At 34.8% G+C, this 17,351-nt stretch overlaps 2 protein-coding genes across 2 annotated transcripts; one reads left to right on the top strand and one right to left on the bottom strand.

The window, feature by feature from the left end:
• Positions 1-7,540: 7,540 nt before the first annotated feature.
• LOC128210552 (uncharacterized) lies at positions 7,541-9,007 on the bottom strand. The gene is made up of 3 exons (XM_052914901.1): positions 8,878-9,007; positions 8,315-8,699; positions 7,541-7,880 (listed from the first exon to the last, which is right to left on the bottom strand). The coding sequence occupies exons 1-3, from the start codon at positions 9,005-9,007 to the stop codon at positions 7,541-7,543; spliced, it is 855 nt and encodes a 284-aa protein (XP_052770861.1).
• A 5,588-nt stretch (positions 9,008-14,595) lies between these two features.
• LOC128210551 (uncharacterized) lies at positions 14,596-16,691 on the top strand. Its single transcript, XM_052914900.1, has 4 exons — positions 14,596-14,602; positions 15,132-15,257; positions 15,469-15,814; positions 16,286-16,691. Exons 1-4 carry the CDS (start codon positions 14,596-14,598, stop codon positions 16,689-16,691), a joined length of 885 nt encoding a protein of 294 aa, XP_052770860.1.
• Positions 16,692-17,351: the final 660 nt, after the last annotated feature.

Genomic DNA, 17,351 nt, shown 5'->3' with positions numbered 1-17,351 from the left:
TGAAAACTGAATTATTTTAGTAAGTTACAATAGAGCAAATATTCACATGAAACATACCTTCTTTCTTTTTATTATGAATGTGATACTGTTTAGAAGATATATATTATATATATTTTAGTAGTTAACGTTATATGAACACTTACATAATATATATATATTTGTATTTAATGAAACAAACAATAACACAAACGAGGCACTTACTTTTGGTATGGGATGTCGGTGACCAATGGTGATTCAACGTCTGTGTCCATTGTATTTATACTCCAAAAACACAAGGGTATTCAATTGTTAATTATGCGATAAAATAATTAACACATCTTAAGATGTCATTCTGTCGTCTATGACTATAACGTATATATATGGACGAAAAAATGACACTTACCCTTGTGTATTGATCGTTATCTTTGACGTTGATTACGTATCTTTAGACGTCTTCAAATAAAATTATTTAAGCGAGTCGCGGTGCTCTGGTTTAAAGTATGTATTTAGAATAAAAATGTATGTACTCTTTTTTCAGGAAGAGATCTAAACGAACATCTTCAGATTCTAAAAACACAGAAAAGGGGATGAAAGCCGATGAAAAACCGGTTATTTCAAATGGGAAAGTAAAAAGAAAACTGGTGAACGAGGCGTAATTTATGTATATTAGTAGATGTAATCGGTTTAGTAATTGCAGTAGCAGCAGCAGCAGAAGTAGCAGCAATAATAATTGTCGTAGTAGTAGTGGAAGTAGTAGTAGAAGTAGTAGTAGCAGTAGCAGTAGCAGAAGCAGCAGCAACAGCAGCAGTAGCAGCAGCAGCAGCAACGGGAGCAGCAACAGGAGCAGCAGCAGCAGGAGCAGCAGTAGTAATAGTAGTAGTAGCAGCAGCAGCCGCAGTAGGTAGTAGCAACAGAAGCAGCAACAGAAGCAATAGCAGCAGGAGCAGCAGCAGCAGCAGTAGCAGCAGCAGCAGCAGCAGTAGTCGTAGAAACAGTATCATCATCATCAGCTGCAGCAGCAGCATCGTCATCATCATGTTGTATTTTGAGTAGTTTGTCTTTTTGCAAAATGCATTCTGCTATTTGTTAAAATTTGTATTTGTATGTGGACACTAGAAACACTATGTGTTTAACTTGTCAGCATAAAAATAATTCATAGTCATTAAATTAAGGAATGAATTGCGGGATTGATGTCATTATCGGGGTATGGACGCAATTGGGCTGATCAAAGTGTGTGGAGTCCGACTCCAAGCGTAATTTGACCAGCCCAATTGCGTTCATATCCCCGATAATAACAGAACAGAACAGAACAGACATTTTATTAAGACTTATACTAACGTACATTGTCTAATCACATATAATAATTCACTTTAATATGTCATGTGTTTGTACAAGGTAAGTTTAAAAGTTGAACAAATATTTGTGTTACAGGAGCGTTATGCAATCATTATTAACTACTATAAGGTATAAATATGTAAACGCAGTAGTGTAACAGCTTCATAAACAGGCTATAAAAGAGGATGAACAGAATTATGTATCATTGTTTAGAATACAGTTACGGATACATAGTGATTCCTTAACGTATTTACAGAGCTTAATACGCTCAAATCTATTAACAGAGTTTAATAGTTGGTGATATTTAAACACGGAGGGGCGAACATAATAATGACGTTTAATGTATTTCTGTCTTATAACTAAATAACATGGGCATATACATACAAAATGGTATTCATCTTCAATATCAAGATGGTTACAACACATACAGTAGCGTTCATTACGCGGTGTATTATTTCTGGCATATCGTCCAGTTTGTATCCTTAATGGATGTACAGATAATCGTAATCTACAAATATAAAGTCGGTATTTCCTTGGTAGTATATTCAGATATTCTTCATACTGGAATGCATTTTTAACTACCTTATACATATCAAGAACAGAGCTATTAGATAATGAACCATGCCATTCCTGCTTAAATGTATCTATAACTCTACATTTAAATTCGTGAACAAATGTATTTACGTTTACATTCTGTACATTATCAAATATATGTGTAAAACCATAATCATTAAGAAGTTTTTTAACATTGGTAACCCAATTGGAATATCCTTTATTACTATCAGCTACTGCTTGCAGATATACAACACTTATCAATATATTATTAGTGTTAGCTATTTTCAACCAGTACTTAATTATACGTATGTATCTAGAAATATATAAAGGATATCTACCTAATTCTCCGTATACACTAGCAGTACAAGTGTTGATTTTAACATGTAATAATCTTTTACAGAACTTCAAATGAATACGTTCTGTTTCTTTCGATTTAGTATAACCCCATATTTCACATGAATAGTTTAATATAGACCCTACAAAGGCGTCAAACAACTGACAAAATATATGAGGCTTTAGATCATACTCTTTACATTTATACAGTAACACATTTAAAGCCTTTAAAGCTTTTCCAGCTAAATATTCTTGGTTTAATGCATAATTACCAGTATAGTTAAAAACAGTTCCTATGTAGTTAAAATCGCTAACGACTTCGATGTTTTGGCCATCATAGGTCCAGCTTTCATGCGGTAATAAACGTCCGCGCTTACGAAATACCATAATTTTAGTTTTATTTGTATTTACTCTAAAACCCCAAGTATTACAATAAGGATTAAGTAAATCCAATTGATGTTGAGTTTCAGCCGGTGTCTTTCCTAAAATGGCCATATCATCGGCAAACAGTAACATCAATCCCGCAATTCATTACTTATATTTACACCAATAGTTCATCATTTCATTCAAGATTTGTTTAAAAACAAATACTTCATTTCACTTATGGCAACGATACATTTAACATATCATAATTTAACACGTTCTAAAATGTTTATCTATATTTTACGGCACCTGCTGACACAATACAAACAATAACAAGATCAAAAATGTTCATGTATATTGTTATGCGATGAATTGCGATCCGAACATATCCGAAGATGTTGCGTTCATCGATTGATAAACGCAATTGCTATAAGGCAGTTCATTTAGGGAATGGAAGTTGAGGTGTAAATATTTAAGGAATGAATTGCGGGATTGATGTCATTATCGGAGTATGGACTCCACGCGTACTTTGACCAGCCAAATCAAAGCCCGTTCATATCCCCGATAATGACATCAATAGCGCGATTCATTACTTATATATATTTACATCGATAGTGCATTATTTCATTCAAGAATTGTTAAAAAAAATACTTTATTTCATTTTAAAAACCTTTCAGTTATCCTTTCTTACCCATTCTGTAAATAGAACGACCCGACTGTAACCGAAAAAGGTTTTATCAAATGACGTCACAATAACGCTGGAAAAGATCAACCACTCGAAAGCACGTTTAAACGTAAACTTGAAACACTGATGGCAAAGATACATTTAACATATCATAAATTAACACTAAAATGTTGATATATATGTTACGGGTCCTGCTGACACAATACAAACAATAACAATGTAACGTGCGACGCCAAATAAACACCAGATAGCTCAGCTTTCTGACATAATGAAAAAACACCAACAGATCCCTTAAGGGAAAAGCATGCTCGACTCTGAAGGGGTCCGCTGGTCTTTATATACACTAACTTCTCTATTCTCACATAGCCCGGGCTTTGCTAATTTGCACATTACAAACCAAGTTTACATCCGGTATGAACGTACTTCCGTTTTATACGGAATATTATCATGAACGCACCTTCGCCGCTGTAGACCTTTGCCGCCTACAGGGGGCCGTTACACTTCGACCATCAGGAAAGCAGAGCTTTAAAGATTGTTGAAGTTCCAGCTTACTATGCCTCATAGGACAGCTGAGCTTTCTAGCAAGTGCATAGAAGTGGAGACTATGAACGCACATCCGCCGCATACAGCGGACCGTTACAACAAAATCAACAATTTCGATGTATATTGGTAATTCGAAGCTCCTCGGTCATTTTTATCGAAAACAACCTCGGATGTATTTTGACCGCTGCAAGCAGATCGCGTTATAATTTTATTTAGCAGTTAAACTTTTTTACTTAACTTTAGGGAATCTTAATTATGTTTGCAATAATACGCTTCACTGGCAATTAATTTAAACTTAGATCAATAAATACAACTCTAAAACACAACATTTAATTAATGATATAATTAAAAAAAATACGAACTACTTCAACTGATGTACCGGCATACATCCGAGGTTGTTTTCGATAAAATGGCCGAGGAGCTCCGAATGCTATATTGTTATCCGATGAATTGCGATCCGAACATATCCGAAGATGTTGTGTTCATCGGATGATAACCGCAATGGCCGAAAGGCAGTTCATTTAAGGAATGGAAGTTGAGGTGCAAATATGTCTCAATGCATCACGGTATGAAACCAACGCATACTAATTATAACCATAGGTGCGAAATGTAAAGTTTTATTGGGCCTTATTGTTAACAGTCATGTCTTACTGGGAGCAGGGATTTTCGAGCCCAAGACTTTTCAACCCCTTCTCAAAACGAAGACTTTTCAACCCTTGGACTTTTCAACCCCTATTTTAAAGACTTTTCAACCCATACCTCTTTGGACTTTTCAGCCCCTATAACAAAGACTTTTCAACCCCTAGATGAAATATTTCAATAGCTATATTGAAGACAACCCCTATACAAAATACCTTTTAACCCCCTATTATATTTGCCAGCCAGGTGTTGTCTATTTCATTGATCTATTAATGACTTGTTTGATCACAGCAAATGATACCTTTGATTAAATAATTGGATTTTTTAAAATTATATTAAATTTTTATAACTATGGTGGCATATTACAAGCCCATTTAGTAAATGGTAAGTGCTTTTAAATATGCTATATTTGTTGTAACATTAACAATGGTGCAGTAATGTAATAGTTTGATACCTGGTTATTACCCTGTACAATTGTTGTATTATTCTAAAGTGTATTACAGATGTGAACAAATTTGCATGAACTATGGACAAAGTTATGGCACTTCTTTTGTTCTTTAAATAACAAAATGTATATTTGCAAAAGAAAATAAATGCATATAAGGATTTACGGCAGAGTCACCATATTTTGCCCGTAGAAACCGATAAAACTAAAAAGCCTCCACTTGTTTTCGTAGAAAATGGCCGACGTACTCTTCCATTTAACCACATAACAGTCGGTATGAAATGGTATGTTGCCTTTGAAATCGCATTACACTACTTGTGCACGTGGAAAACGTGTGGAATTAAGGTAGGCTTATAGAATCAAAGCGCTTAAAGCGTTGAATGACTTTCGGCCTGCAACGTTTTGTGAGTATAGTAATGTAATTGTAAAACATATTTATTAAAATAAACATCTAAAGATAGTATATGCCCGCATAATTTCCTTCGCGAAAACTTAAAGAGTTTAGTGTTGATTTTCAATGAGATCATGAAGTATAAGTCACTTGAAAGGTGGAATACGCTAAATAGTTACTTATAAGGTATGTAGTAATACTCAATATCATATAAAACCTTATCTGGAGCTTTGGTTTCATAAACAATGCACTGTCACGATTAAAACATTAAGGATTTTTTTAGTAAAATCTACTTTACACTTCAAACTTGACTTGAGGCGTATTTAATTTACTACCAGGGTATGACAGCTTAATCAAATGCAACCCAACAAAATGCATTGGACATATTAATTAGGTTTATATTTAAGACTTCTTCCTACAACGCCAAATATCTCTGAGTCGAATCACCCACATTCTATTTCTTCCATGTATGCTTTATGTACATGTATCTTAATAATGCCCTCAACATATGTCACTCGTGGTCAAAATGAACAGATTTATATCAGTTGTGTTTTTAAATATGCATATGCATAATGTTACAAGCTCAAGATATTGGACTGAAATTACTGAGACAAACTGAGAAATATTCACATACTTTCCATTTCATTCGGCATTACATGACTATGACACAAATTGTGGCAGGTCGACGCTTTACGCGGTCTGATTTGAATTGTAAAAGTGTATAATATTCATTTAGTAAATTGTTAAATGGTTGTTAGTATGCACTTACACAAGATAATGGTTTTATGTGACATAGATTTTACAAACACAATTAAAAACTAACAATCTCAATAAAAAATGTCAAGTAATAGCCGATTTAGGCAATTTAAAACATAGAAAATATACTTATGAAAAAACTGATTGTAGGATAAAATGAAGCATTATAATTTCATTTAAAACATTATGGTTTGATATCTTACGCCTAATTAGCATTTTATTGCATCATAATACGATCCATATTTTTCCGTCTTTTAACGACTTCTCAGAGTTTATTTCCGGGGAATAAACCTGTCCGAATGCGATGACCCACATTCTATGCTTAACTACAATGTACATGTAGATATTATCGGTCCTCGGCTGAAGCAAAGTCTAAACACACAGGTAAACAATACATGTATTTATTTGCTTCAGTACGCGTTCATTTTGAAACTATTTTCGGATTCGGTTTATCTATATTACGTTCTGTAACTCACCGATATCAAAATAATTGCTTTTTGTATAATTTCAATTGAGTTATATTACGCAAAACGCAGCTTTTTCGAACTATATTAACCGCATAACATAGACTGAAGACTCGTTACCGCGCTTTTTATATCAAGCTATAAATATGCAGAACGCAGTCCGTAGCAATTAGAGCAGTTTCCTTACTAGGTGTTTTCGATATAAATGTTAATGTAAATTAGGTCGGTGACCACCGCAGTTCTAACCGCGCTGGGATTGATACGCCCGTGCGCGCATTAATTCGCTAAAAGTTAAAAATGTTATGTCGATCTGCCGATGCGATTTCCGATATACGGTTATAAAAGTCTGCAGGCCTAGCGGCCTATATTAGGTACATGCTATATATGTATTTGCCCGAGGAAACCGTGATTTTGCAGCTATGTTAACACTACTTATAAAACGCTCTTCGGGTAGAATAAAACGAGCGCATTGACCCCCCTTTTTTAGTTAAAACGGACTATAAAAGAAGTAGTTCTTCGGAGTTTGCGATCTTAAGACTTTCTGCGCATGCAAATCACTGGACGAAGTATTTGCCAATGTGCGGTCTTTCTTTTTTCGACCGTGAAAGTATATTTATTTTACTTTTAGATAAAAAATAATATAAATTAAACAAGATTTTTTTGAATGTTTGAAACATACAGAATCAATATCATATTTTTATTTTCTATTTTTCAGCAAAATTTGACAACAACAAAAATACATTCAATATTTGGGACAAAGAGCGTTCATGAGGCATTCTGAAATAGAAACAAAGATTTCTATGAAAAACACTGCTTTATGATAAAAATATATAGATACATATAAGTATAATATAAAACAAATGTATATTATTTAATGTAAGAATCATTTTACACTTTTCTGAAAATATTTTAAAACAAGACACTGTGATGTTATTGAGGCCCTTCACCGTATAGAAATATTCAAACTGCGATACTGACGACAGTAAAAAGGACTCGTCAATATTTCAAACATGATTTCATGTATTATGAAATAATCATAAACTTACCATGACTTAATATCCTCCAAAGGACTTAATGCTGCCTCCGTAACCACCGCCCATACCGCCTCCAATGATGCTACCACCATAGCTGCCTCCGTAGCTCTGGCCGCCATATCCGCCGCCAAAGCCACCCTTTCCACCGAATCCGCCGGAGGAGAAGCCTCCGATGCCAGAGCCATAACCGCCAGAGGAGATACCTCCGTAACCGCCTGAGGAGTAACCGCCTGAGGAGATTCCTCCGTAACCGCCTGAGGAGAAACCTCCGTAACCACCTGAGGAGATACCTCCGTAACCACCTGAGGAGTAACCTCCGATACCGGATCCGTAACTCTTGCCGAAGGAACCACCGATGCTGAAAAAAATAAATGATTGGATAAATTATCTTAAGTCCTGATTTATGTTGTGTGTTTATTTTATAAAACACCAATGCTTCATGATATTATGTCTGTACACAAACTTAAAGTTACCACAACGCTCTCAAAAGGTGCGTTGATCACTAACATGTTACGAATTTTCTTTGCCATACAATGTTATGTGTATTTTAACTGTTTTACAATTCTGGGAGTAACCGTTTACTTTTGCTGTAAAGTAGAAAATTATTACTAAATCCAGCCGCTATTTACGTCAATTAAATCTGATTTCAATTAAATGTATAATGAATTAAGATAAATAATGTAAATCACAGTAATGCAATACATATTCGAACAGAAAAGTACTACTGTATCAAAAGGGAATCTAAAACCAAGGCAAAATTGCTAAATCCTTCATATTAAATGACAAACCTACCTGTGACCTCCGATGCTGCCACCGTAACTCTTTCCAAAGCCGCTGCTACCGCCATATCCTCCACCGATACTGCCATATCCTCCGCTGATACCGCCATAGCCTCCACCAAAGCCACCCTTGCCGCCGTATCCGCCGGAAGAGAAGCCTCCGCTGCCGTATCCACTGCTGATACCACCATATCCTCCGCTGATACCGCCATAGCCTCCACCAAAGCCACCCTTGCCGCCGTATCCACCGGAAGAGAAGCCTCCGCTGCCGTATCCACTGCTGATACCACCATATCCTCCGCTGATACCACCATAGCCGCCACCAAAGCCGCCCTTGCCACCGTATCCGCCGGAAGAGAAGCCTCCAATACCAGAACCATATCCGCCTCCGTAACCGCCTGTACAACGAAACCATGATTAATTCTTTTATTTATTTTTTCCAATGTACAAGTGAGGATAATCATATTTAATAAGTAAAATAACACACATACGTGACGTGAATGTGTTGTGTTTTTTTTTTCAGAAAAAAAGATACGAAAATTGAACACAGAACAAAAGTACTTTTCAAAAACTTACCAGACTGGCCTACGAATCCGCCTATGTATTTTCCGAACGATCCTTTCTTGCTGGTTCTACGTTGACGGCCGTAGTAAGCTGCGTTTACGGCGAGAACGCCCAGCAACAACAAAGCTACCGATTTCAACATGGCTGGAAACGAAATAATACATTTATTACAAGTGCATTGTAAGTTGATTTCAAAACTATAATTATTTCGTACACAATATTTTAACACTATTAATTGAGTTGGTCCTACATGTATATTTGTGTAACAGGGACAATTTTTGAAGCATATTTATATTCGTCTTAAACAATAATAATGATAGCGTCTGATAGTTGTATTTTCGCTTCAAACGATATGATAGCTTCTGTTAGTTGTAATAGTCGGGAATGTTTTGAGCTTCAGTGTGCAGTAAAATGAGTCCTGTTTTTATAAGTTATTGAAAACTAAAACATGTAAGTCAGTACCCATTAAACAGATATTCGATCACTTGGAACATACTTTCCTACTTTATGTTATGATTGTGATACTGTTAAGAAAAACATATAAATTTAAGTAGTTAACGTTAAATGTTTACTAACATAATGTTTGTATTTAATGAAAAAAATAACACGAACGAGACACTTACTTTTGGTATGGGATGTCGGTGACCAATGGTGATTCAACGTCGGTGTCCATTGTATTTATACTCTCAGCACTCAAGGGTATTCAGTTATTAATTATACAAAAAAATTATTAACACATCTTAAGATGTCATTCTGTCGTCTATGAATATAATGTATGTATATGGACGAAAAAATGGCACGTACCCTTGTGTATTCATCGTTACCTTTGACGTTGATTACGTCGACGTTACGTATCTTTAGACGTCTACGAATAAAATTATTTTAGCGAGCCGCGGTGTTTTAAATAACTTGTTTTGAATAAATGTGTGCATTCTCTGTTTTAATGAAGAGATAAAAACGAATATCTTTTGATTCGATAAACACAGAAAAGTGGAAAACCGATGAAGAACCGGTTGTTTCAAAGGAGAAAGTAAAAAGATAACTATGGAACGAGGTGTAATTCATGTAAATTATTATTATTATTATTATTATTATTATTATTATTATTATTATTTTGTTATTAGTAGCAGCAGCAGTAGCAGTAGCAGCAGCAGCAGTAGTAGTAGCAGCAGCAGCAGCAGGAGCAGTAGCAGTAGCAGTAGCAGTAGTAGTAGTAGTAGGAGTATTAGGAGGAGGAGGAGTAGGAGCAGCAGCAGCAACAGTATCGTCATCATCTTGTTGAAGTTTGAATATATTGTCTCCTTGCAAACTGCACTGTGCTACTTGTTTAAATTTGTATCTGCTGTGACCAAATTTATTTTGAAATACAACAATGTCAGCAGTATGCACTGGACCATAAAATCTACAGGTCTATATAAATCTTTTACTAGATAGAAACGGAATGAAGCCAACTTTTAGTAATTAAAATTTGTAATAACTAATATTCAGTTACAACTATCAGTCAGCTAAAAAAAATATGCGGACACTAGAAACACAATGTGTTTAACTTGTCAGCAAAGAATGGTCATTAAAGTCTCAATACAGTAGGGTATTTATCACCGTATATTAGTTATAACCATAGGTGCGATGTGCGAAATGTGACAGTTTTATTGGGCCTAAGTGTTAACAGTCATGTCTTACAACGGTTTACGGACATGACAAGTACTTGAGAAAAAAGTTGTACACATTGCATACTAATAAAGCACATTGAAATCTTACACGATGTTATACATTTTAATATACATCATAACATCGTCCACTCAAATAATAATATTAACCGTATTATTTTTTACATATCGACTTCTAATGAACCAACTGATAAAACTGATGACTTTTGAGTCACAGATCCTGCACGGTATATCCAGAGTATGAAAACACTGGACACTGAGTGAAATTGCCGAAGTGTTTCGCCTGTGAATGCCCAACTACAAAAGCCATATTGGAATATTGAAACGCACAAAGTTAAAATTCCACATGCAAAGCTTGTGTTACACTTTACCCTATAACTAAAACATAAAACATTAAGTTTATAAATGTTAGTATTACAGCATCAGGGACTTTTATGTCCCAAACGGTGGTTAGTTATCTTATTGTCCGTCCGTTCGTCCGTTAATCCGCCCCGACGGACGGACGATCCGTTTTAGAATCTTTCCATACATGAAAAAGGTACAGCACGGACACGACCACATACACTCTTTGTCCTTATATGCAGCATTCCATAGTATTCAAACAGTGTAACCTTAAACTTAAAGGTATGAACACAGGTATTGTACGCGATACATCGTCTTTATATACAAAACACACGCGGCAAGTTATTTTAAAATATGTCCATACAAGAGAAAGTTTCAGCCCGGACACGAGAAGTTGAGCCGGACACACGGACGGACAGAAGGACGGGCGTTTCTATTTTGATATGCCCACCTTCGGGGAATACAAATAAAGGAGGTCCTAGCCGTCCTGAAAATCGATCTATAACATTATTAAGTTGTCTTGGTAGATTATTTACTTCCTTATAGAATGTTCGCCTTGATAAATTCGTCAAATCTAATAACCTTGTTGATCGTAGTCAAGCCGGTTTTAGAAAAAAAGTTATTTAACTACGGGCAACATGTTTGTATTGAATCATTTAATACAGTACTTGAATAATAGAAACAAATAATTAGTTTGTTCGTTCTTCCACATGTAACAAGCACTTGACACAGTTTAGAGATCTGGGATTTGGCAGAAATTAAAAAAAAAATACAAATATAAATGTAAAATGTCTAAAACTTTGAGTAATTTATATTTGAATCATTTAATACAAATCATTTTTGGCATTTATAGACTTGAAACAAGCATTTTACCTAGTCTGGAGGACAGGATCTAATAAAAACAAATATTATTGTAAAATGTATAAAAAATAATTAAGAACATCTAAAACAATATAGAATATTGTGTATCAAACAATACAGAATACTCAAACGTCTTGTCAAGTAACCTTTGTGTCCGCCAAGGGGACAACATTTTACCTCTTCTTTTTAACCTTTTTAAATGGTTTACACTCAAATTTTGCCCGAAATGTAATGATGCCCGACATGCACACCTCTTACTAAGAATATGTATTTTGTTGTATGCTGATGATACAATAATCATGTCCGAAACAGAAATGGGTAACAAAATGTTCTTAACACGTACCCCAACTATTGTGGTATATGGAAATTAACGGTAAATACTACAAAATCAAATACTGTTGTGTTTTTTGTAAAGCCCGGCAAAATATCAAGTTCAAAAAGATGTAGTAAATGAATATATAAATACCTTGGGATATATTTCAAACGAACCGGTTTATTTGCTAGAAGCAAAAAGCATATACCTTCTTTGGCCACTCGATTAGTCTGCAATTCAAATCGTCTATCACTACCAATTGATCTACGCATAGAACTGTTTGATAAATATATTTTATTATATGATGCAGAAATCTGGCGTTTTGGTAATAATGATATTTAAGAAAGGGTTGAACTTAAATATCTAAAATATCTACTCAAACTGAAACGCTCGATGCCTTACTACATGATATACGGCAAAACAGGAATGAAACACTTATCGATTGATATAAATAAAAAGTATAGCCTCTTGGGGGAGATTACTTTTTTCCAAACGGTAACACACATGGCAACCTACATGATATACAGAGTAATACATAAAAATATAGCATTTCCATTTCATGATATCATTTTAAAGAAAGATATCCTTGGATATAGTTTATTAAATCGATCCCTATCAAATGTGGTCTGAATAACTTATGGCTTAGTCAAGAGATAATAAATCCCAAGTGTTTAAAAATAATGCTAAGCAAAAGCTCAATAATATTTTGTCAAAGTGATTGGTTGTCTAATATAGAAAAGGCAAGTAACAGAGGTTTTTTTAACAATTAATATTTGGCCTTAAAAACATCTCAATGCCAAACAAACAATAAATTTTATTTATTAAATTTAGGAAAAGAAATCACATGATGCCTATTGAAATTGGCAATTGGCATAGAATACCACTGAATGGAATAGTATGCAATCATTGTATTAATAAAGTAAGTTACGATTTTCACTATTTGTGCGAATGATACCATTTAAATATCGAACGTAATCTCTTTCTCAATATGTATGCGAAAAACTACAGAAACAAGCTCAGTAGCAAAAAGATTAAACATAAACCCGGTTTAATGGCACTTGGTAAACGCCAAAGACATATAACATTAAAACGAAAAATCACAAACAAGAAACATGGAAGAACAGCACAAAACTCCACAAACAGCACAGTGCATACATACAATATATAAAAAAACTAGGTATGTTTATCAAGGAACCTTACTTCTATAGATACCCCCATACATGTAAGTTAGAAAAAAATAATGAATTCAGGCAACAACCAAACGTAGACAAATTTGTATAGATTTGTAAATGATGTTGTTTTTTTCAAAGATAAGCTTGTCGAATTGTTGTAAATACTGAGGAAGTTGCAGCTAAACTGATATGTTAATTACAGAAAATTTGTATGTTTGTACTACTCTGTTTAATTTTATAGTACTTGTTAGCACTATATGTATAGCTTATTTGTATTGTGATTAACTCAAAGACATATGAATATGTGTATGAGGAAACGTGAAATGGTACAAATGAATGCTTATTCATGAATAAGAAAAACATATAGTGCTTAATTTCACAAGTGGCTATTTGTTAGGAATTAAATTAACATATTTATATAAACATAAAGCATATGATTTATGTACGTATAAACAATGACCTTTTAAATTATTAAAAAAATATTTATAGCTACGAGGCCACACATTCCCTGGTTAAATATATATATTTATATATTCATGTCTCTCCGATGTTCTCTGATGTTGCGCATCACATTCTGAATTTAAACATGTTTCTGTCGCCATGCCATGTATGTATATTGTATATACCTCAATTGCCGTACACAATGGTATGTAAGAATAAACACTGATGTTGACTTTGACTACCTTAAAGGCGCACAATATAGGTTGATACATTTTATTATTCATTTATATTTAATTCAATGTATATTCATGTTAAACTTATTTGACTTTAATGATAAATAAAAAAAGACATATGATCTAGGTACAAATAAAACATATTAGCTTTTTTTAACTAGGGCATTTGTGGCCACGTTGTTATAAATTAAACTTTTTTAAATAAAGGTCATTTTTATCTATACATAAATCATTTGCTTTTTTTGTTTTTATCATTTAAATCTAATTAGTGATATTTCAAGTGATACATGTGGTCAACTTTATATTTTGTACAATGAGTAGGCAGTATTTGTCAGGTTTGCCAATTCATTTATTTCACTAAACAGTAGAATTTATGAATAAAATCACAAGCAAGACAGCGGTATATGCAAACAAAGACTGAAACTACGTCGTTCAGCAGTTTTCTGTTTTCTTTCTTAATTAAAACATCAAGGTTTCACCGGTTTACACCGTGTCTGTGTGAAGTTTGTTTTGATCCCTTCCTAAATGAAACTCATGTAAGAGCAGTTAATAAATTAAACAAGATCGCCGCGGCTAACTATAAATATTTTTATTCCTAGGTGTCCAAACTTATGTAACCAACGTCAACAGTAACGCTCAATACACGAGGGTACGTGTCATTTTGCCGTCTCTATACATACATTATATGCGTAGACGACAGAATGACATGTATGGATGGGTTAATTAATTCATTTTGTTATTAGCAATTGAATGCCCTTGTGTTTTGGGAGTATAAATACAATGGACACAGACGTTGAATCACCATTGGTCACCGACATCCCAAACCAAAAGTAAGTGTCTCGTTTGTGTCTTTGTTTGTTTCATTAAATACAAATATATATATATATATGAAAGAAAACATGTAACGTAGATTACTAAAATATATATCTTCTTATTAAGAGTTTCACATTCATTGCAAAAAGTATGAAAGTCTGTTCCATGTGAATATTTGTGCCATGGTTACTGACTTAATTGTTTCTGGACTCACTGTTTTGCAAACTTAAGATCGAAACATTCATGACTTTAACAAATTACAATTTGTTATAAGCGAAAATAGTTAAGCTTCAAACAATGTCCCTGTTACACAAATATCAACTCAACTCAATATTATAAAATATTTTGTACGAAGTCATTACACGGTTTTAGATTCACCATACAATGTATTCTCTTTAAACAATTGTATTTTTTTCGTTTCCAGCCATGTTGAAATCGGTAGCTTTGTTGTTGCTGGGCGTTCTCGCCGTAAACGCGGCTTACTACGGCCGTCGCATCAGCAAAAAAGGATCGATCGGAAAATTCGGAGGCGGTTTCGGGGGCGGATATGGTACGTTTCTGAAAAGTGATTCTGTTCTGTGGGTTTTTTTTAATGTTCGTGACCGTTTTTGCAAAATTGTGTTTTCAGTGATATGAAATTTATCATTGATACTATAAAATAAAGTTCCGATATTTCCCTAAAAATACATTTGAGAAACATTTTGCACAAACAACATTTGAACAAAAATGTTCCTCACATATAATCATATTCCTTTATACAGGTAGTTATGGAGGGGGATTTAGCTCTGGAATCGGAGGCTTTTCTTCCGGCGGATACGGTGGCAAGGGTGGCTTTGGTGGAGGTTATAGCGGTATGAGCGGAGGATATGGAGGTATCAGTGGAGGATATGGTGGTATCAGCGGAGGCTATGGCGGTATCAGCGGAGGCTATGGTGGTATCAGCAGTGGATACGGCAGCGGAGGCTTCTCTTCCGGCGGATACGGCGGCAAGGGTGGCTTTGGTGGAGGCTATGGTGGTATCAGCGGAGGATATGGCAGTATCGGTGGAGGATATGGCGGCAGCCGCAGCTATGGAAAGAGTTACGGTGGCAGCATCGGAGGTCACAGGTAGGTTTGTCATTATTTACGAAGAATTTAGCAATTCGGCAGAGGTTTGAGATTATTTCAAACTTTCTAATAAGATTGTGTCTTTCTATTCGAATATGGATTGTTATTTTTCAAATAAGTTATTTAACCAAGACCAGCATCTGAGGACAGCATAATTTATCTTCTTTTATTTGGCCTGTAATCGAATTCAGATTCAACATAAATGTTTATGCAGGATAAAATTATAACTAGTGTTCGGCTTTTTCGCAGTAAACGTTATCAAACAATACCTAACAGTTTCTGGTAAAGCGAATTCGTTACATGTTTTCGGCAAACGTATCTTAATAACACTTTGTGGTATCTGAAGGATGTGCAAAATGAGTGTATGAGTAAACAAAACCATCACCCGAAAATAAATAAATAAATAAATATGTAAAAAAATCAAAAACATCAAGACTTAAGTGTAGTTATACAACTTATCTAATTAAACAGCATCGGCGGTTCCTTCGGCAAGAGTTACGGATCCGGTATCGGAGGTTACTCCTCAGGCGGTTACGGATCAGGAATCGGAGGTTACTCATCAGGTGGTTACGGATCCGGTTTCGGAGGTTACTCCTCAGGCGGTTACGGATCCGGTATCGGAGGTTACTCCTCAGGCGGTTACGGAGGTTCATCCTCAGGAGGCTATGGAGGTTACTCCTCAGGTGGTTACGGAGGAAGATATGGCTCTGGCATCGGAGGCTTCTCCTCCGGCGGATTCGGTGGCAAGGGTGGCTTTGGCGGCGGATATGGCGGTCAGAGCTACGGAGGCGGCTATGGTGGTAGCATCATTGGAGGCGGTATTGGAGGCGGTATTGGCGGTGGCTATGGGCGCAGCATAAAGTCCATTGGATATTAAGTCATGGTAAGTCATGATTAACAATTTCTCTATGTATACAGTGAATACCGTAAATAACATCACAACGGGTCTTATTTTACAATTAAAAGTAATTACAGAAAAAGTATAAAATTATATTAACATGAACACTTTATAAACTACTTTCATTCCATTTTACTTCTATACATAAATAATTCTATGTAAATTCTTGATCACCACTAAGACTTCTTCTTTGATATTCCAGAATGCCTCATGAACGTGATTTGTCCCAGTTATTGAAATTATTATTGTTGTTGCTGAAAATAAAATGAAACACAAAAAGAACTTTGCCTTTATATAACATGTATGTCAAACGTTCAACAAAATCTTACATGTTTTATCCATTCTGTCAAGAAATGACTTTTGAATATTTCCTCTGACTATTCAGTGCTTTTCCTTTCGATTAAAACATCCATTTAAATGTCAGTTAATGACATATGCAAGATATTTTCTCATTAAGGTAATATAAACAAGACCAAATATGACATTGTCTAGAAGGTAAAACAGTATAGATTTTCTATATATACTGTCATGTTTTCATCACACTGTTACATGCTGTTAACGGACGGCTATTACTATTACAGACAAGATAATAGTAAATTGTAATCCTTCAATACCTATATACAAATTCATGATATGCAC

Source organism: Mya arenaria, chromosome 12, assembly GCF_026914265.1.
Source record: "Mya arenaria isolate MELC-2E11 chromosome 12, ASM2691426v1".
Lineage (NCBI taxonomy): Eukaryota > Metazoa > Mollusca > Bivalvia > Myida > Myidae > Mya > Mya arenaria.
This window is presented reverse-complemented; position numbering and strand designations above follow the sequence as displayed.